The sequence below is a fragment of the Musca autumnalis genome, unplaced genomic scaffold (genome assembly GCF_047663935.1).
Source record: "Musca autumnalis isolate F117 unplaced genomic scaffold, ASM4766393v1 scaffold_5, whole genome shotgun sequence".
NCBI lineage: Eukaryota > Metazoa > Arthropoda > Insecta > Diptera > Muscidae > Musca > Musca autumnalis.
The window spans coordinates 18069964-18092342 of NW_027412088.1; the positions used below are offsets into that span (position 1 = coordinate 18069964).

Consider the following 22379-nt stretch of genomic DNA (forward strand, 5'->3'; position numbering starts at 1 on the left):
AGATGGGCTATATCGGTCCATTCCTTCGGGTTCGAATATGGACTTTATCGGTCCACTCCTTCGGGTACCTCCCACACAAAATTCGGATAAAGTGAATTTTAGGAGCTCCTCTCGGATCGTTTCAAGTTTTTGTCAGTAGGTTGTCCTTGCGGCTCCCTTTACGACGGTACAATTTTTTTCTTACGCAAGTCCATACTTCCTGAGATATTGGCCTAAAAGCTGCAAGAAACCCTGACGGCACCAACCAAAATAACAAATCCGCAAGATAATTCTCACAGGGAGTTTCTGATTGGTGCAGACTTTGCACATTGTATTATTTCATCCAGTCATGTATCAGGTTAGAATATGGACTATGTCGGTCTACTCCTTCGGGTACCTCCCATGCAAAATTCGGAAAAAGTGAAGTTTAAGAGCTCCTCTCGCATCGTTTTGATTCTTTTTTCAGTAGGTTGTTATAGCGGCCTCATTTCCAACCGTAATTTTTTTCCGGAATAAGTCAATACCTAGTGAAATAATGGCCCAAAATCACCAAAACCCTGCCGGCACATACTAAAATGGATAATGTGCAATATAATTCTAAAACTTTTTCAAAAATTTCTTCCAAACGTAGTTTAGCGTAATTTAATATTTCGAGTCCTTTATAAAAAAGTTTGGTTACTAAATATCAATGAAATATAGATTTTGTATAGCCCCACATTATGGTACGTACAGATTTTAAAGCAAACTCGTGATACAAAATCAATATATCTTATATTCATCATAATTATTGTGTTTGGTTTGGAATTGTTGGTTTTTTTGTCAGTGACTGAGGGTATATCTCCGTCAGCACAGCTGACTGATACCTTCTTACTTGTTTGTCCAAACTTAGATCAAATTCGAAAATGGGCCATATCAGTCTATGCCTTCTGATACCTTCTGCACAAAATTGCAAAATTTTTCGCAAAAGTGCAGCTAAAGAACATGCCCAGATCGTTTTGAAATTTGTGGCAGCAAGTTGTCTTCGCGACCCCTATTACGGCTGCAAAATTTTTTTCGGTGGCAACTTCACTCTGCCTGTAATAATATCTCAAAAGTTCGATTAAACATGGCGGCTTCAATTAAAATTACTGATTTTTACTATAACTGACGAATTGAGTATCCGATTTGTCCGAAACATTTCACATCGTATAATTTCTTCCAAGTATACATCAAGATCCCAGAAGGTCTATATCAAAAAAGTTCTAAATTGTCGCTAAGGGGCAGTTTAAGAGCTGTTCGAGGATAGCTTTGAATTTTTAACGAGAATTCTCAAGGATTCTCAAACAAGGGAAAAGAGAAATTTCTCATATCAATGAATGCACCCCTATTCCTATTAGCTCAATGGTATGGGACCTACTGTTTATCGCCGAGTCCGGCATGTCTTACGACACCAGTTGTAGAGAACTTTTACATGGCTGAAATACTCAGGAAACCTTGCCAGCATTAACCGTTGAAAAATTAAAGTTTCCTGGCCTGAGAATCGAACCGCAGACCTTCTGAGTGCAAGGTGGGTGTTCATAGCATTGTACCACGGTGACACACAAGAGGGCAAATTCATGCTTCCTAAAATAATGATTCGGAAGCAAAAAAAGCCGACTGTGACAACCTAAAATGGCTGGTTGGCACGACAACTATCGAAAGGAGTGACTCGGTCCATTTCTTCAGGCACTCAGGCACTCTTAGCGTTTCGATCCGGCTGAAGACAATTTCTCGGATGGTGCTCAGGTAGACCTTGTGACCGTGATTACAACAGTATAAGTTTAGTCTAGGACAAGCCACTACTTCCCGAGATTCCGGCCAGTTCGTCGTAGACCTTCCGCATCAATGAAATAAATAGGCCTTCGGTTTAGTATACCTACCGCTCAATTGCCTACCAATTTACACTGAAAATTTCCGAAGGTTCTATATCCTGATTTTTGGTACAGTCGTTAGGCTGAGGGTATTTGGCTTTCGGCAAAGTCGAGTGAATAATAATAGTTCTTATTTTATTGCGAAAGTCCTCTCTTTTAAGTCCTCTCTATTAGAAGACCGATTAATCGATCATCTATGATTTAATAACCAAAAAAGCATTTAAGGCCAAATTAAAAAATAAAATAATAAAACTTAAAAAAACAATAATAAAACTTACGCTGTTGTTGAACCACCACGCGGCATTTTGTTTAGATGGCGATCACGCATTTACCAAAATAAATAAAACGACACAAATTATATGCAACAACAACAAATTGTTACGTCTTAATTTTTTTGATTCTTTTGGTACTTTTCTGTCTGGCGTGTATTAATGTTTTATCTTTTTTCTGCTTTATTTCTTTTGGTTCTCACTTGGCTTTTCTTTTATCGCTTAAAAGTCTATAGCGGCGGCGTCGTCGGCGACATGATATGAAATTGGCGAAAATGTGAAATGGTGAAAATTAAATGCGACGTAATCGAAAAAGAAAAAACACAAAAAAAAACTAAATAAAAATTGATGAAACGACGTCACGCGTTCAATTTTGGCATGATCCGAGGCGTTGTGATGTGAGTGAACGAACTAAAGTGGGGGAAAAAGGTACAAAATTCAAATAAATTTTTTTAAAGCTTAACGTCGCTGCAGTAGAAAAACACTTGAGATTTTGTTCTATATTCTTGTTGTTGTTAAGTTCTAACGTTGTTAATCAATTTAGTTCTGTTCTTTTTTTTAGTTTGCCTTAAATATTAATTTCCGTTCGAGTTTGAGTCTTCAGTCTAAAACTTCTACAATAAAACTAAAACGAATGAATGTTTGCGGGTAGTGATCATTGGTTGGCGACAATTAATTTTCATAAAAACAAAATGACAACAACAACAGCAAAAACGTCGCTAATGGTGATGATCATCGTCATCATCGGTAGCTGCTGCGTTGTTGCCGTTATATGGATACACTCTCATTCTAGGACTGTGTCAGAAAAAAAAAACTGAACTGAAAACGAAACGAAATTTCTGTAACTCGAATAAAATGTCACGAAAAATACCAACAACAACACCAACAACATTTCGTGTTAAGTTGAAAGAAAAACAAATAACAATTGAATTATTAAAATGTTCACATATCATCTGTATCCAAATAACTTTGAATTGTGGTTGTATGCCCATATAAAAGTGTAGGTGTGTGTGTGCATTTGTGTGTGCGTTTGTTTGTATGAAAGATGAGAAAACTATTGCAAGCGGCGATCTCACGTAGGTTTGCACACATCGAACTAATTACACTAATCTACCAAGATGAAAAAAAAAATGAATTGAAATGGAATGGAACCAGTCTGCGGGTGAGGGGATTGATCTTAAGCAAGATTACAGCTATGCTGCTCTCTATTATTTATTTGAACTTTTGCTTATACATATGTTTTAATAACTAACATGCAATATAGTTTTGAAAACGTATAGAAATATGCTACCAATAATAGCTTACAGAATATTGAGTATGTATATTTTTTCACTTTTTCAATGGGATATCCTGAAATAAGATATCCTTTAAATACCTTTGCCAGGCAAAGGCCAGACATTTATTGGTCCCCCTTCATCTTAGTTAAGAACATCGATCTTGCAGACTGTAGTTGTAGTCGGCAACATGACATAATGCCCAGCGGACAAACATAGTTCCAAATAATTAATTAAGCCCATTGGGTGTTCACACTCCTTTTTTAATTCTGTCCAAGATTGCAAGTCGTAGACCGGCTTACTTTTATAAAACAAACCATTTTATTTGGGCTTTATGACTATAGTTAGGTGGATCATCAAAGTGGGTCGATGTGATTAATAACTCGAGCTCCAAATAAAGCTACTAAAATGATGTAAACAAAGGAAAGATTGTCCCAAAACTTCCAGCACTGGGATTAACAAGGCAACAATGTTACTGTGATAACAATAAGGACAGGACGCGCCAGTGCATCTGAGAGTACATGCAAAGTCACCGCACTGTATTTTCTCATATTCTCATCACTGATTGATTTGGTTGTCTTTCAACAACACAGATGCAGGTTAGAGGCTTTTAATAAAAATGGTGTGAGGTCGCTGTTATTCACAAAATATTCGTGTCCGTGACACGACCCAAACAAAGTCGTTTTGTGGGTTGCCTAATCCTCTAGGCGCAATTGACGAGACAGTATCCAGACTAGGAATGGCGATCCCGAATCCCGTGATTTATGAAAACTTGTCCCGTTCGAAATCCCTAATCCATACATAGTGAAAAGATCCTAGATCTGTAGAGACCTTTATCCATTGGTACGTGCGAAGATACACCCTTATCTAATAATGAAATATACTTTACGATGATCCAAGCTCTACCAAAGAAGGGTGCATAACTCCCCACAACTTCTAAGGAAAGTAGAACTGAGTAGACCATAAGAACCATATTCATCACCGACAGTCCAGAACAGTCTCTTTGGCCCAGATAGAATAAAAAGCCCCCTTTCTCAACATCTGTTTCTTTTAATTAAAAGTATAGGATAGAAGAAGGACATACAGATCGGTGGATCAATAATTCCGATCACTAATTAGCACAAAGTCGTAGGAGTCACATTCAATACTTTACAAAAGTCGTTTGCGCATGTCACAGCTTTCTGCGATAAAATGAAAAGTAATAACAAGATCCTTAACTCCCAAGGCAGCAGCACCTATACAGAAGTTTAGGAAGCCTATGCGGAGACAGTTTGGTATTTCAACATAACCAATACGCAATGGAAGAAATTATAAACCAGCCGGAAATCAGCCCTGAAAACTGCAACAGGATATGAGGAGGCTAAAATCTTATTGATGCCTCGGCACAACAAAATATTGTCGATGCGGTACTTGTTTGTGTGTCAAGCATGTCAGGAGCAGCATATGGTCAAGCTAGAGGTACATATGATAGTTATCCCAAGGAACTAGATAGAATATTGGATATTGATCCACTCTTATCTAATAATCACAAGACTTCCCACTTAACCTCCGTTTCTAGTAAAAAAAGGCTAGGAAGGAGGAGAGAGAGAGTAAAATCTGTCAACTTCATTTTTCAGTCAAGAGCACTATGTCGGCGGTACGAAAGCAATGACAATGCCAAGAAGACAAAATCTTCGTAGTCAGAGGTAGTCTCTGAAAAAATCACGTAACGTATAAAAGTCTGTAGCATCTGGAACGACGATCATGACATCCCACACTTTCAACAAAAGGAATGTTGGAGGCACTTAAACTAACTGAAAAGTAGTAACAAACTGTCTGAACTTCAAAGGAATGCCGGCTAATTCAAAGAGGCCTTACAGAATCTACCTCAACTCACACAAGATCAATGTGGCTGCAGACAGTACATTCATCCCTTTTCTTATCGAAAGATCATTGAGAGATTCAACACTAAGGTGGTTTGAGGCTATCAGGGAATATATTGTATTCGAAAATCCCGAAATCGAAAGTACTGGAAATCTTATCCACCGATAAGCAGGACCACTATGTGGTAAGGGGTATTATGTGTTAGTGCATTTGTATGTAACATACTAAAGGAAGCGAGATAGACCCATAGTTCCTTCTAGGGATATACATAGAATCACTTTCTGAGTCGATTTATGCATGTCCGTCCGTCCGTTCACAACATACAGGTCGCATTTGTTGACCGATTTCGCTGAAAATTGGGGAATGCCATTTTTTTAGATCAAGTTCGAAGATGGGCTATATCGGTCCAAGTTTTGGTATAGCCCCCATATAACGGTACCTCCCGATTTAAGGTATTTTAAGGATCTTAGCCGCATTTGTTGCCCAAACCAGCTGAAATTTTATATTTGAGGTTCCCAATGGCCGCGAAATTGCTCCACTAAAAATTATCAAGATAGGTCCACGGTTCGGTATAGTCCCCATATAACGATACCTCCCGATTTAAGGTATTTTAGGGATCTTAGCCACATTTTTTGCTTGAACTAGCTGAAATTTTACATATGTGGTTTCCAGTGGCCACGAAATTTCGCCACTTAAAATTGTTAAGATAGGTCCATGTTGTTTTGTAGCCCCCATATAACGGTACCTCCCGATTTTAGGTATTTTGAAGGTTGTGGCCACATTAATCCACCGAAATGGCTGAAATTTGTGGTGGAGGGTATAAAAAGTTCGGCCCGACCGAACTTAACGCTTTTCTTACTTGTTTTCAAGTGTAAAAGAAGAGTAAAAAACCTTATGAACACAAAATTTGGCGCGTCAGCGAACTCAAAAGGAGGTGAGGTAATCGAAGATGGGAGAGCTGTCGCCAACCAGGTGGAATTAAACGAGAACGATTCCCTATGCTTCCTTGAGGAGAAAAGGACCGGTTCGCAGATGCAAAAAACAAGTAAAAAAGTATTAGTCGGCTTTGCCGACAGAGATATACCCTCAGTCTGTGTATATTGAAACAAATTTTCCCGAAATACGCATGTATTTAAGGGGTTTTAAAAATGTTGGGCGTTTGAACCGACAAAACTGTTGATTAGGATTAAAGATCAAAAGTTTTGCGGAGGAGATTCAAAAGGAATGGATCGACATTGACCGTTATGGAAGTGGATCTCCAGCCACAACATATGGTGCCATAGGGGGTTCATACACTCTTCGGGCTGTTTGCTCAAGAAGTATGGACTTGCCACTAAAAAAACTTTTGCCATCGTAATTGAGGCAGCGAATGCAAGTTGCTTCAACAAAAATCAAAGTGAGTCGATATCAGGTCTTAAAGTGAACTTATCCGAAATTTTGTTTGGGAGGTACTGGATGAAGTGGACAAATATAGTCCATATTTGGACCTGATCTATATCTGGTAGATATATTAGGATGTGTAAAGTATGGACCAATTCGGGCACTCCCTTCAAATGTTAACGTACGAACAATTTTTCCGAACATTTTTGAAATTTTGTGGGGGAGGTACCTGGAGGAGTGGACCGATATAGCTTATCTTTGAACTTAAACTATGTTTGGACAAAATATTACTAAGGCCAAATTTTGGACCCAATCGGCAGATTCGTTCGAGAGTTATCTTGTGCTCCAACAACGTCACACGGTGTCATAGGGTTTTTTTTTGGAACTTTCAGCCTATTTTTCAGGAAGTACGGACTTGCCCCTAATAACCTTGTACCGTCGTATGGAGGGCGGTGAATACAAGTTGCTAAAACAAAAATCAGAGCGATTCGAGAGATGGCCCTAAACTGAACTTTTCCGAAATTTTGTGTGGGAGGTATCCAAAGGAATGGGCCGATTGAGTCCATATTGAAACATTATCTAAGTCTGGTACATATTTTACGATGGGCAAAGTATGGACCCAATCGGTTACTCCCTTCAAGAGTTATCGTGCGTACAAATTTTCCGAACATTTTCGAACTTTTGTGGGGGAGGTACCGGAAGGAGTGGACCGATATAGCCCATCTTCGAACTTAAACTAAGTTTGGGCTAAATATTACGAAAGCCAAAGTTTGAACCGAATCGGTTCATCCGTTCGAGAGTTATCGTGCGCTCCAGCCAGACAGGCAGACAGACAGACAGACTGACGGACGGACATTGCTCAATCGACTCCAAATTGTCTGAAACACATTTCGTCCAAACATACTTGGGGTCTAAAACCATTATTTCGATGAGGCACATTTTGCCCGTATGAAAGTGTATATACCCTCGTTAGCATAAATGCTGAGGGTATAAAAATCAGTTCTACCATTTTTTACCTGCAGAAATTTGTCTGCTCTCTCTCCTCTCTTAAAAATTGCTGCCAGTTTTACCACTTTTTGGGGTTAGGGAACGCTTTGCAGGTAAAAGATGGTAACAAATGGTAACCTCAGGTAAGTAAAGGAACACATCTTTTGTTGGTGATGATGTAAAATATCAGAGTTATTGCAATAGGCGGTAAACAATCTCAATTTTAATATTTTGAAACTTTAGTTTTAATGACAAATATCTTTGCTCCTATTTGGTTTATAATAAACGAGTAACCCGTTAATTAAGAAGACCAATAAAGCTTTACATCAAAGCTTTATCAAGTAGATTGTCGACAGTGGTCAAATATAAAGCATATAGCAAAATGCGTAAAGTTGTCCCAATATTCATTTTTTGGAATTTTGGAGGGTATAAAAAGTAAACCGTAGCACAGTGTTATTGATTACATATTCTCATGAAAGTAGACTCCACAGACAAAAGTTGGACAGACATTTCTAAATAGGCGCGTCAAAATAATAAAAACAATGAACAGAACAATTTAAAAGTCATACCAGACCGCTCGCTAGTAAGTGATCGCCACTAACGAACACACTGACACACACACACAAGTTTACCCACATATCGTCGCAGAACCTATCCCCAACAATAAGAAAACTTTCTTTCCCTCTCAATAAATCGATGACAATACCAAATATGCAAATATGCCTCGATTAATATTCGGAAAACCCCCTCTTCATAAGAAATCTTGAACGAAAATTAGAAATGCAAATTCTTGTAACATCTTCACCCAAACTGAGTTAAACACAAAACACACAACCTTTTGTTTAAATTCAGTAAATATTTAAATACGTTTTAATTGGGGACGTATCGCATTAACAAAGTTGCGAAATAAAATATTTACAAAAATAAACTCAAATTAAACTGGCATACGAGTATCAGGTGGAACCAATTCACTGGTATTTCAACATTTGTTTATTTTTGCGATCAGCCAGTCAGGGAGATACATGAATCCTTACTTTGCAGGTTGGTTATGGCTTTATTTACACGAACGAAGTGGTTTAAGTTCTTAGCGCCAGCCACCACCAACCTGCCCAGCTACAGGGAAAAGCAGAACGATCGTTAAATGAGCGTTTTTTTTTCTTGTTTGTTTTGGTATGGCATTGCACAACCGCATGACTCCCAGATACACTTCTGTACTAACTGCCTGTTTGTCTGAACTGTCTGTCTGATGTTCTGACTGACTGAATGAGAGTAACAAGTGATTGCTGCTGCCTGCCTGCTGCTGACTGAGTGAAGGTAATTTATTACAAAACGTTTTGTTTACATTTGTTGCCAGCAGATTAGTTTAAGTTTTTTTTCAAGTTGCGGGTTTATTTTCTGTTCTAATATTTATTTACAAAAACAACAATGAAATTAAGCAAATAACAACTAAACTAAATAATAACAACAAATTAACAGCAACAACAACAATAGCAACAAAATCATGGCAAATTTTCAGGCACAAAACATCACAAAAAAAGTAAAAAATCAAACAAAATCCGTAACGCGATTACCGATTATCTAGGGGTTGACGACGACGAAGGCGACAATGGCAACACTTGCTGAACATTTGCTGCGTTGGATCATCAGCGCACAACGAACTTCACTAACAAACTGAACAAATAATTTGCCTTCACAATGGCTAAGTACTTGAAGTCCATGTACACGGGGCTACACTCGCACACACACCCCAGAGACCCAACAAGATCCAAGCCATAGAGAGCAAAAGCAATAGTGGCAGCAGCCAGCATCAGCTGCAAAGAAATGTGAAAATTGCCAACAACAATAACATAACAAACAGCGTATGAGCGCGCCAATCGATATATCAATGATTGTTTTGCTTTCAATGCCCCTCCCCCACTCTTCCATTACATTTCATTGGGGCTAATTTTCTTTGCGTTTGGCAGTGATGCTGTTGATCTGTTATTGTAATTAACAGAGACTGTTAGCAGATTCATGATCTGTTAAAGATTTGCTGTTAAAAATTAGCAGACAAAATAACAGCTTTAACTGATCTAATGTTAACTTTAAATTGATATATAAAGATGGGTCACAAGATATTATTTATGAATGCATTTTATACCATCAACCATTATTCCGTTGATAAAACATCGAAATATTTGTCGAAATTCTAAGTCGAGCACGCAATTTTTTAAAATAGAGCCCTAGAAGTTAGTATAGAAGTTTCCACTACTCCTAGGTTGTTGGTTTTGAAAAGGGCTAAATCGGTCAACGTTTTGATATAACTCTCCTAGAGCGGTACCTCCCGATTTTCGGTATTTCGAGGGCTTCGGCCACAATATCCCACCAAAATGCCAGAAATTTGGCATTTAGTCTACGTTGGGGATATAAAATGTTCTGCATAGAGCTCTCATAGAATGGTGCCTCTCGATTTTCGGACTTTCGAAGGTTGTGACCTCAATATCGCACCGTTGGGGGTATAAAACGTTTCAGCTGAAATTTGTCGGTGTAGGTCCACGTCTTCATATAGCCCCATAGAACCGAACCTTCCGATTTTTTTTTTTAAATTTTGAAGGTGGTGGTCTCAATACTCCACCGAAATGGCTGAAATTTTTAACCTTATCTTAGTTGGGTGTATAAAACTTTCCACCTCAAATTTGTCGGTAGAGGTCCACGTATTCATATAGCCCCCATAGTACGGTACCTTCCGATTTTCAGTATTTTGAAAGTTGAGGCATCAATATCTCAGCAAAATGGCAGAAATTTGACATTTAGTCTACGTTAAGGATATAAAATTGTCAACCTGAAATTTGTCGGTAAAGGTCCACGTCTTCATATAGCCCCCATAGAGTGGTATCTCCCGATTTGTCGTATCTTGAAGTTAGTGGGGTTATTATCAGACCGAAATGGCTGAAAATTTGTGGTGAAAATTGGATCTGTCTGGCTGGTGCACACGATAACTCTCGAACGGATAGACCAATTCGAACCAAATTGTGCATTTCGTAATATTTTGCCCAAACTTAGTTTAAATTCGAAGATGGGCCATATTGGTCCACTCCTTCGTGTACCTCCCCCACAAAAGTTCAAAATTTGTCTGTAAAATGGTGTGAACGATAACACTCGAAGGGAGCAATCGATTTGGACCAAGCTTTACCCATCATATTATCGCTTCCACATATAGATCGTGTTCGAATGTGGACGACGTCGGTTCACTATTTCGCACACAATATTCGGAATAAGTTGAGTTAAGGAGCTCCTATCTGATCTTTTTAAAAGTTTTTCAGAGTATTGTTCTTGCTGTCCCCTTTACGAGGGTATAATTTTTTTCGAGGGCAAGTTCATACTTCCTGAAATAATGGTCTAAAAGCTGCAAGAAACTCTGACGGCTCCAACTAAAAAAGCAAATCCGCAATATAACTCTAGCAGGGAGTTTCTGATTGGTCCACGCTTTGCACATCGTAATAGTTCATCCAAGCATGTATCAGATTGGAATGTGGACTTTATCGGTCCCGTCCTTGGAGCACCTCCCACAAAAATTTTGGGAAAAGTGCAGTTTGAGGACTCGTCTCGGATCTATTTGAATTTTTTGCAGAAGATTGGTTTCACGGTCCCTATTACAACGGTACAATTTTTTCCCGGAGTAAGTTTATACTTCCTGAGGAAATGGCCCAAAGCCTCCAAAGAAACCCTGCCGACGCGTACTAAAGCGGCTACAGTGCAAACTTTTTCAAAAATGTCTTCTAAAACTTTGTTTAAAATAATTTGTTTGTTTTATTTTGGTTGAAGTTTCCATCTTATTTGATTGTTTTTAAGTCTGAAGTATTACCCCAATGGCTTAAACTTCATCATTACTTTCTGTTACAGAGTGTAATGTTTTTCAAAATGAACTGACAGTGTTGCAAAATTTTACTGATCGCTACCAATATTATGATTTTTGAAATGATGCCTTTTTTAGCGAAAAACCGAACTCTTTAAGTGTCTAGTATTCTCAAATAAATGATAATCACACTCACTTTTCGGCTTTGTTGTTGGAATTTGTTAAATTCCCCGGCGCGTGTCATCCGCTGTTTTTTGTTTGTTTTGTTTTGGTTGATGTTTCAATCTTATTTGATTGTTGTGAGTGTAAATAATGTATGGAAATTTATGCTCACTTGCTCTCAGTAAGTGTACTCTGACTGTCGCTGGAGCAAATATTTGCCTAATTTGACCTTACCTTTAGTCTCCTTCGTATTTAGTCTTCCTTAGGAGTATACAAATTTTCCAACAGGAATTTGATATTTAGCCTTCGTTAGGGAAGGCCACGGTGGTGCAGTGGTAAACACGTTCGCCTTGCACTCAGAAGGACGGCGGTCAAAGCCCTGACCAGAACATCCAAAAATTTTGCGGCGGCGCAAATGCCCTCAAGGTAATGTTGACTTCCATTTCCTGAATATTTCAGCCCTGAAAAACTTCTCTACAATTGAGGACTTAAGACGTGCCGTTCGGACTCGGCGATAAACAGTAGATCCCATATTATTGAGCTATTTTGAACCAGCGTGCACTCATTGATCTGAGAGAAGTCCTCCTTTCCCTTTTGAAATGGTGTCGTTAAACACACCGTTCGGATTCGTTGATAACAAGCAAAAGGAATCAGTCAATTTCAACACAAGTGAATTTCAACCGAGAAGTGGCCTTAAACTGGCTTAATGCGCAAAAGTGTTGAAAGTCTGCGAAAGAGGCGCCTGAAGGAATGGACCGACATCGTCCATCTTGAATTAAAGAATTACCCCAGACATTCCTTTCGATATTTATCGTGCCAATCAGCCATTTTAGATGGTCAGTATAGAAGTTTTTGAGAGCTTTTGGACCATTACTTTCCGCGTTGAGAAACTTCGAATCATCAAAACTTAAATTTTTGAAAAGAAATGCGGATATCCTGGAGGGGCCGTCATATTATACAGTGGTTAATATTCTCTAAAATGTATGGAAATGACTTTTGCGTAAAATATACGACTAAAAGAGACAGTACGCTTCCAAAAATATAGTTGTTGAAAGAAAAAAGCAAGCTTTGTAAGGCATTTCACCCGATTATTTAAAGAATCCTTGACAAAGCAGGATATACGGGTGTATCCTTAATCAGGAGAGATATACTTTTTCTGAATCGTTTTCAATAAAGAGTGAATATGCGTCGATATTCTAATACAATCTTTCTGTATTCCCACGTTTTAAAGGGGGGTTCAATTCAAATGAGACAAAATTTTTTACTCCAATTTTTGACTTTATTTTGTTTTCCTTGCATAATTCTTATACAAATTGGATTTGAATGCAAATGAATGACTAAGTTTACTCCAAACAAATGAAGGAAAATACAATAAAACTTAAAAACTTCATATCTTATATAATTCGGAAAAAATGGAAGTTGAAAACAATTTTGCATGGGGGTTCTATTCAAGTGAGCGGCAGTGTATGTATGTCCACGTTTTGTTCTAGCCCCCGTATAACGGTACCGCCCAACCTACATATGTCCATAATTTTTGCCAAATTATAGCTACATCGCACAGTGGATCCACGTGTATGGAGAAAGTGGCCAAAAATATTTAGAGTGTAAAAAGCAAGCCAGTGCGCCGGTTACAGCTTTGTGCTGCTGCGAAGAGTGTTTTAAGAAGCCACGAGCGTAACATTCTCCCCCTTTCTCCTCTGGAGGGGGTATACGGTAAGAATTGTTTTATGCTGTTAATACAAAATGACATGAACAAAGGTCCCGATTATCTTATAATGCAAAAATAGGCTTGGGGAAACAAAACAATCTCCAAAACAACATAAAATCCAACCAATTTAGTGGATTAAAAAAATCAATATTTTTGTCAGAAAATTTGTAAAATGTTTTATATAGACCTTAAAGCGTTCTTTCTGGAAGGCACGTACCACCAACCTAAGACAAATTTGGAAAGAGATTTAGTGTACGTGGTCAGATAACAGACGTATACGCTAATATATCCATAGGGCAGCTTTAGTCAGCGGCCCACCATTTATAGTCTGGCACTAGATGGCAGCTGATTTTTATACTGAATAATCTTAAACCCATGAACTACTTTGGAAAATTATTCCCGAGGTAGGCACTGGTGGGCGTCATAACAAAAACCTTAGGTCAAATATGATATGATCGAATTGGCATTCCAAAATACACTACGAACATATGCAGCTAACTAGAATTCCACAACACGCTAAAACACTTCTTTTTATTGAAAATTAAGCTATTATCTCCTCCTTCAAAATCCATTATAATATTTTGATATACGTATTAGTTTCGCGATTTTTTGAATATATTTACATGCACTTAAATTATATGTTGTACTCACAACAAAAAATATTAGTCAAATGTTCCGACTTTTGAAGCTATTCTTAAGAAAATCGCGTTCGAATGAAAAAAAAATTAATGTATTTTTAAATAGGTCCATGTCATAGCTGTCAGAGTTGCCAGATGTTGTACCAAAATTTTGACATCCATTTTTTTATTTTTGGCCAATGGGTGGAACCACTGTGCATCGGTATGAAATTGTAGCTAAAAACGTCCAAATATTTGAAATCGGGCGGTACCGTTATATGGGAGCTAGAACAAAACGAGGACCGATATAGTCTATATTCAATCTTGCCTTGTCTGCAGACAAAATACGCTTTTTTTTTTCCAAAATTTCATCTTCTCCATTTTTGTGGATGCTAGAGTGAAAACAACAGAGAGACGGATATGCATAAAAAAACCAAAAATTTAAAACCCAAAAAAAAACATAACTCATTCATTTTTAACTGATTTTATTAGGTTTTGCCATTTTCGAAAGCTATATTAATTTTCTATTTGGTAAACATAAATGACTGCACTGTTTAGCATAGCCCAAGTAGCCTAGTACACGAAGAAAGTCAGTTTCCTGTTGTTTCTGTACCAAGGCATTTATAGAGGGTAGAAGTGACAATCAGTTGTATTTTTGCTTTTTTGTAAATTTGGTTTTCAAAATGTAATAGGGTCTACTCATGAAATTTGACACTTCGAAATTTGCTACCATAAAATACTTATTTTCATCCTAAACGTGTAATAAAAATGACCACGACCATGGGCGTAGCCAGGAATAGCTAGGGAGGGGCAGCTGCCCCCCCCTTGATCCTAAAAAACAGTTCATTTGTATGTAAAAATTATAAATATTACGAAAAACAACAACAAACAAATTTGTTCTATTTTAGAGGATTTTCAAAATATTTTTATTTTTTTCCTGAGAACATTTTTAGAACGACCCTATTATTCAATATTTTCTTTGACATATATGTAATTTTCAATAACAAAAATGTAAATTTGTTAGTTGTTGTAATTCATGCATCTGCCTTACATAAATGTGCTTAAACCACTTTTATGTAGCCCTTTCAACGAAAGCAAAAATAATGGAAATCCGTTGAGAAATGAAGAATTTATGCCGTTTAAATTGAAAATCGAAGAAAGACATTTGTCTCTATATTTACCGTTATAAATCACTTTACGAAGTAATCTGAAAAAAGCAAAGATATTTTCATCTTCCATGAACTCCAACAAAACCGAATTGGTACATGAGAACCCCTGCCTAATTTTTGTGTAACATAGTGTAATTATTAAAATTATTTTTATTTTTCATTGACCCCATCTTAATGTACATATAACAGAATCGTACAGTTACAGAGTTCTGTTATGTTAAACGTATAGCAAATATGTAGGTTGTTGTCTTCGCTAAATATGTATTTTATTTCCCACTTGTCTTTTCCGTTACATATTTGAATTTGATTTGAAAATTAGCTAATATGAAGAAACTTGTAGGCGACGAGCTTTTTATAGTTTTATCTCTTGAATTAAACAGATAAAAATGTCAAAACGCTTGTGATTTGTTGCTACCGCCTCTTCTCATTAGCTTATCTAAACTACAAAATGTGTTCAGCGAATAAACTACCTCATATTTTTATAATTATAATTCACTGTGTAAATAATTATAATGTTTTATTGTTGGTAAATTCAGAGAGAATATATTACTTTGTAAAACAAAGTTCATATTTACATTAGGCAATTTTCCTTGCGGCAATTGTCAATTTGAGGGAGATAGGGGTGATGCATATGGTAACCCTTTGCCTCTCAACACCTTATCTCACTTACAAACTGACTATTGCTGCCAGGAAAATTGCCTAATGTAAATATGGACTAAGTAAGAAGATATATTGAATAGGTCGTGGCATCGACATACATATTTGGAATACATTTTGTCAATTTTTTATTTTGCTGGGGAAATTACAACAATATAATATTTCTACAAATGGGTTTAACATTTCATTTTCGAATAGATGAAATATTGCCACTGCCTGTTCAATATGCCTTAGTAAGTAAAACAACATCATTCAGCTCCCTAATTTTAATATTAGGTGACAAAAGACGATTTGTATGTTTTCAGCGAAAATTTGTAGGCTTTTTTAGGGTAGGTAGTGGGCCTAATTATTCCACTGATGAACTCAATCAACCAAGTCTACATAAAATGGAGTTATAGCTTTGTAACAAAGACCACAAAGACACTAATTTTAGCGCTATGGGCGTGTGAAGTAGTGGCATTAAATAATGGGCCATTTCGGGACCCATATCCTAAGATATAATGCCTTCAAGCAGTAAAAAAATGTGTGTAATGTTGTAGTCATTAATGACTGCTCATTATTACACTATGCAGCAGCATTTTTGGTTAGTGGAAAATTTCTTTTGGAGATGAAAGCCCTTTTTCCCTATAATACTTGTGAAAATAGCTCCATATCTCTGTTTGGCGTTGTTATAGCTTCGTTTTGAGGTGACATGTCTTCAGTGAAATCGATTGCCGATTCTTTTTGTAGAATATTTCATTCTTCTAACTCAATGCCTTTCAAATTGAGATAACTGGATCTATCCTCCAACAAAATTTGTTATTAACGTGTTCGTCATTACAAGAGCTATATGTCGTAAATATTTCAGAAGCACCCCAGATGTCTTCATAATCAATAAGCAATTGTTATGTCTACATACCTATATATAACAAATAACGAATATACAGAAAACATAGTTTAATTCTGATCCAAGTCCGAATAAATGTCAAAAATTACGATGAAAACAGGACAAAATCGATTAGTTGTCAAAGATCCTACCTACGATCCTACCTAAAATCTTCTGAGCAACATTTTTGTATAATATTTGGATCCTGAAAAATCTCATCTTGGGGTACTTTCACTACGGTTCACGAAATAAAGGACGAAAAGGAGATGAAAGGCATTGAGTTAGACGAATGAAATGTTCTACAAAAAGATTCACCAATCGATTTCACTAAAGACATGTCATCTCTTGACCTATGGCGGAAATTTCCTTTTGGGTTCTTAGTATACTCACCAAGGGCTTTCATCCCCAAAAGAAAATTTCCACCCCCCAGACTTTGAGTTCCATTTTGTGTCACAGTGTTATCAAACCGCAAGGGGTACTTTCGATCAAGAACTCAAAACGATCCTCGAACAGTCCTAAAACTGAATTTCAGCAAAATTTGTTGAGTACTGTGAGGTAGGCACCCAAAGGTGTTTTCTAATATAGACCTTCTTGGAACTTGATAATGACTACCTAGTTCCTCCACCAAAAAACTAGATTTTTTTATACCGTCAGCATTTATGCTAATGAGGATATATTCAAAATGTGCTTCATTGAAATAATAATTTTAGACCTCAAGTATGTTTGGACATCATCCGTTTCAGACAATTTGGAGTTGATTTAGCAATGTCCGTCCGTCTTCTGTCTGTTTGTCTGGCTGGCTGGAGCGCACGATAACTCTCGAATGGATTAACCGATTCGATCCAAAATTTGGCTTTCGTAATATTTTGCCAAAACATAGTTTAAGTTCGAAGATGGGTTATATCGATCCACTCCTTCTGGTACCTCCCCCACAAAAGTTCGAAAATGTTCGAAAAACTCTTGAAGGAAGTAACCGATTTGTTCCATACTTTGCACATCGTGAAATTTCTACCAGACTTAGATGAGGTACCAATATGGACTCAATCGGTCCATTCCTTCGGGTACCTCCCACACACAATTTCGGATAAGTTCAGATTAGGACCTGCGCTCAAATCGCTTTGGTTTTTGTTGCAACAACTTGTATTCATTGCCATCCATAGGACGGTACAAGTTTCATCAGAGGCAAGTCCATACTTCCTGAGAAAATAGAAAGATGCAAAAAGCCCCTATAACACCGTGTGTAGTAGATGGAGCGCAAGATAACTCTCGAACGGATCTGCCGATTCGGTCCAAAATTTGGCCTTCGTAATATTTTTATTTTGTCCAAACATAGTTTAAATTCGAAGTTAAGTCATATTGGTCCACTCCTTCCGGTACCTCCCCCACAAAAGTTCGAAACTGTTCGGAAAAATTGTGCGCACGATAACTCTTGAAGGGAGTGACCGATGTAATCCATGCTTTGCACATCCTAATATATCTACCAGATATAGATCAGGTTCAAATATGGACTACATTTGTCTACTCTTTCTGGTACCTCTCACACAAAATTTCGGATAAGTTCACTTTAAGACCTGCTCTAGAATCACTTTGATTTTTGTTGACGCAACTTGCATTCACTGCCTCAATTACGACAGTAAAAGTTTTTTCAGGGGCAAGTCTATACTTCTTGAGAAAACAGCCCGAAAGTTGTAAAAAACCTCTATGGCACAATAGGTAGTGGCTGGAGATCTCGAATACTACGTTCGTCTACACTTCGGATATCGTAATATTTCTTCGAATATTAGATGGAATTTGATGGTGGTGCTTGTAGGTCCACTCTTTCCGGTTCCTGCCTATCTATCGGTATCCCCACAAATTTTTGAGCTTTAATCCCACCCATATTTTTATCGGTTCATACGCCCAATTTTTTTTTTTTTTTTTTTTTTTTTTTGTTGCAAATATCCTATTTATATCCACAAAAGCTGAGGGTATATCTCTGTCGGCAAAGCCGCCTGATACTTTTTTACTTGTTTAAGAGTATTTTCTCAAGGGTCATCATACCAATAAACGTGGATTTTTAAAGAATATTTTCGTCACACCAATAAATGTGGATTTTTAAAAAATATTTTCTCAAGGGGTCATCATGCCAATAAACGTCGATTCATCATACCAATAAAAGTGGATGTTTAAAGAATATTTTTTCAAGGGTCATCATACCAATAAACGTAGATTTTTAAAGAAAATTTTCTCAAGGGTCATCATGCCAATAAGTGTGGATTTTTAAAGAATATTTTCTCAGGGGTCGCCATACCAATAAACGTGGATTTTTAAAGAATGTTTTCTGAATATCTCAGCTTCTGTATGGGGTATACCAAAAGCAAAACCTGACAATGAAAGTAGTAAATATAACCTTTCTAATGATGTAAAGTTGGTGCTCGTAGGTGATCAAACAACGGTGATATCACAATACTAGCAAATAAACCCCAAATTTTCATTTTTGCAATTTTAATTATATTGACCAATATCACAGCTTTGATTGGAAACTTTCCAAAAGCAAAGCCTGACTATGAAAGTAGAAGATCCCGTCTTTACAATGATGTAAACTAGGTCGGCGTAGGTAACCAAATAACGGAGATATCGCAATAGTAGGTAATACATCCCATTTATCCATTTTTTGGAAATCACGCTACAGGCCCATATTTTGATCGAATCGTCACAAAATTTTGAGGATTAATGGGAGTCTCACAGAGGAAGAAGCCTATTGATGTTGGTGATGGTCGGATAATATTTAGGGGTCGGAATGGGCAAAAAACTTATTTGGAGAAAAGTCAACATTTTATTTCAAAGCCAATATCTCTGTTTCTTTAAGAGGTATATCAAAAGCAAAACCTGGAAAGCAAAAAACAAAAGGAAAGTAGAAAATATCACCTTTACAACCATGTAAAGTAGGTTGTCGTAGGTGGTCAACTAGCAGAGATATGGCAATAGTCGATAATGCATCCCATTTTCCGATTTTTTTGTAATCACGCTACAGGTCGCAATTTTGATCGGATCGTCACGAGTTTTGGGGGTTAATGGGGGCCTCAAAGAGAAAGAAGCCTATTGATTTTGATGATGGTCGGATAATGTTCAGGGGTCATGTTGGCTAGGGGGTATGTTGGCGTAAGTGGGCAAACAACCGAGATATCGCAAAATATATTATAAAATATAATATATCCAATTTTTCCATTTTTTGTAATCACGCTACAGGTTGGAATCGGATAGTCACGAATTTTTGGGGGTTGATGGGGCCCCACAGAGGAAGATGCCCATTGATTTTGGTGATAGTCGGATAATATTTAGGGACCGGAATGGGGAAAAACTCTTGTGGAGACAAATTCAAAATTTTATTATTTGTGAATATATCGATTTCTAGTAGGGTTATTTCAACGGCAAAGCCTGTCAATGGAAGAAGAAAATACTACCTGCACATTGGTGTAAAGTAGGTTGACGAAGGTGGTCAAAGAAAGGATATACCACAATAGTTGGTAATGCATCCAATTCTTCCATTCTACAGGTCGAAATTTTGATCGGATGGTCACAAAATTTTGGTTGCTTATGGGGGTCCCAGAGAGAAAGAGGCATATTTTTTTTGATTAAAAACCAAAATATGTTTGGTGGTAGTCGGATTATGTTCCCTAAAATAAATGTTTACCAGTCACTTGTTTTAGTCTTTGCTAACCTGTTCAAATTATAAAACGCGTCAATGCATAATAAGGAAGCACATCCAGACGGTTACAAATATTCTTAACTGCATAGTGATATGTACATGTATATATGCACTGACAGTAGTGATACATTATATCTTAATTATTATTTCACCTTGAGTTACTACAAATTGTGTTAGTGGCCTTATCTCTAAAATGCAACTGGCAAAGTTTTATCTAATCAAATATGAACAAATAATCATCTGCTCATTATAATAAACATTGAGTCATTATAGGGGAATAATTTGCATACTTTTGAAGGTCATACCTGATTTTCTTTTGATAATTTAAGAAAGAAAATCTCACAACTGACACCCATTCGGATAAAATCAAAGAGCAGGTCATACAATTTCATTGTTTTAATTTTATTGTTTTCTACTGAGCACCACTGTGGTACAAGTGTAAATATGCCCGCCTTGTACAAAAAAGGCCCATGGTGGTGATCTCCAGACAACGTCATATATTTCAGGGTGATTAAACCCGCTATGGCCTGGATTCCCTAAACATTTTAGACATGTAAAATGTATCCACAAGTGGTATCGTACATATCAATGAACTAAAAATAGAATCAGGCTGTCCTCTTTGATGTCAAAGATCTTTTCCCATGTCTCGTATGGAATTATAGCGGAAAAAAATTATCTATTTGCTTGCACAGCATTGATGTGTGTGTGCTTGTTATACAAATCAAAAATATATCTAAAAAGGACAATAATAAATCAATTGCATATCTGACGAAGGGGATGGGAGATAGCAAGGAACGGTCCTGATCGGCTTTAACAAAGCGCAGGATTTATCTTGGTCCCTCTTTCATCTCAAGTGGACACTGACCTCCCCGTGGTGTCACCTGGGGAACTGCCTCTAACACTCGTTAAATGTAGTGAGCTAACATGTGCCGCGCGTTCACCCATAAGAACGTTAAAAACTTGGGTTTGGGCGTCCGGTTAGTAACCCTCCCCTAGAAAAACAGCCTACTATGAAAAAACGAAAGAAAAGAAAAACAAATCCCTCAAAAGTTGACGACCCCCGCAAACGTTTTAAGGACCATGGTCTGCGAATCTGCATCTGGAATGTTCGCACTCTTTATAGAGAAGGTGCAGTCTTCGCATTGGCAGATGTACTTGAAAAGTACAAGACCGATATTACTGCCATACAGGAAATACGATGGATTGGGAAAAGCGTCACAACAACACCTAAAGGTGACGCACTGTATTATAGCTGCCATGACGTAAAGCATGAGTTTGGTTGCGGATTTGTTAGTCGGTGAATGAAAGACTAGCTGCAATTCGAATAAAAGCTAAATTCTTCAACATCAGCTTTATTTGCGCTCATGATCCCACTTTAAATAAGGACGAACAGACCGAAGATAAATTTTATGAGCGCTTAGAAGAAACTTATGACCGTTGCCCTGCCCATGACATTAAAATTATACTAGGCGATTTTAATGCCAAAATTGGAAAGGAGAATATCTTTGGCCCAACAGTCGGGAATTTCAGTCTCCACAGTGAAACATCTGACAATGGTATGAGGCTGATAGAGATTGCAGCTGCAAGAAACATGGTAGTTAGCAGTACCAGATTTAAGCATCTCGATATTCGCCAGATCAAAGGACAAATAATCAAATTGATCACGTTGTGATAGATGGAAGACATGCATCAAGCGTGTTGGATGTACGATCGTTCCGAGGTGCCAACATAGACTCGGACCACTATCTTGTTGCAGCAAAGGTACGTACCAGATTAAACGTAGCAAACAAAGTGCGAACAGACACAACACGAAAGTTAGACATCGGTAAGCTGCAATCACAACAGATAGCCACAGCATATTCCACTCAACTGGCCCAATTGCTTAACGCGAGCACTCCTTGTCCCGATAACATAACAACACAATGGCAAAACATTGCCCACTCCATGCAAACAACCGCAAAATCAGTACTTGGATACCAGAGACCTCCACCAAGGAATCCAAGGTATGACCAGGAGTGTCATGCTGCTACCGAAGAG

At 37.5% G+C, this 22379-nt stretch overlaps 1 protein-coding gene across 6 annotated transcripts in view; it reads right to left on the reverse strand.

Annotated features, from left to right (window-relative positions):
- Positions 1-22379, reverse strand: part of nemy (cytochrome b561 family member no extended memory) — a 133269-nt gene that overhangs the window by 64191 nt on the left and 46699 nt on the right. The window contains exons 1-2 of one of the 6 annotated variants that reach the window (XM_073956787.1): positions 9213-9390; positions 2147-2548 (exon numbers count right to left, since the gene is read on the reverse strand). The exons of 1 other annotated variant lie outside the window; for it this stretch is intronic. In XM_073956787.1, coding sequence (XP_073812888.1) covers positions 2147-2196 — 50 coding nt within the window. In that variant the 5' untranslated portion in view covers positions 2197-2548; positions 9213-9390. Of the gene's footprint in view, positions 1-2146; positions 2549-2704; positions 6747-9212; positions 9392-22379 lie in introns of those variants that run through there. 4 more of the 6 variants (XM_073956786.1, XM_073956789.1, XM_073956788.1 and 1 more) reach the window with 4 other exon arrangements.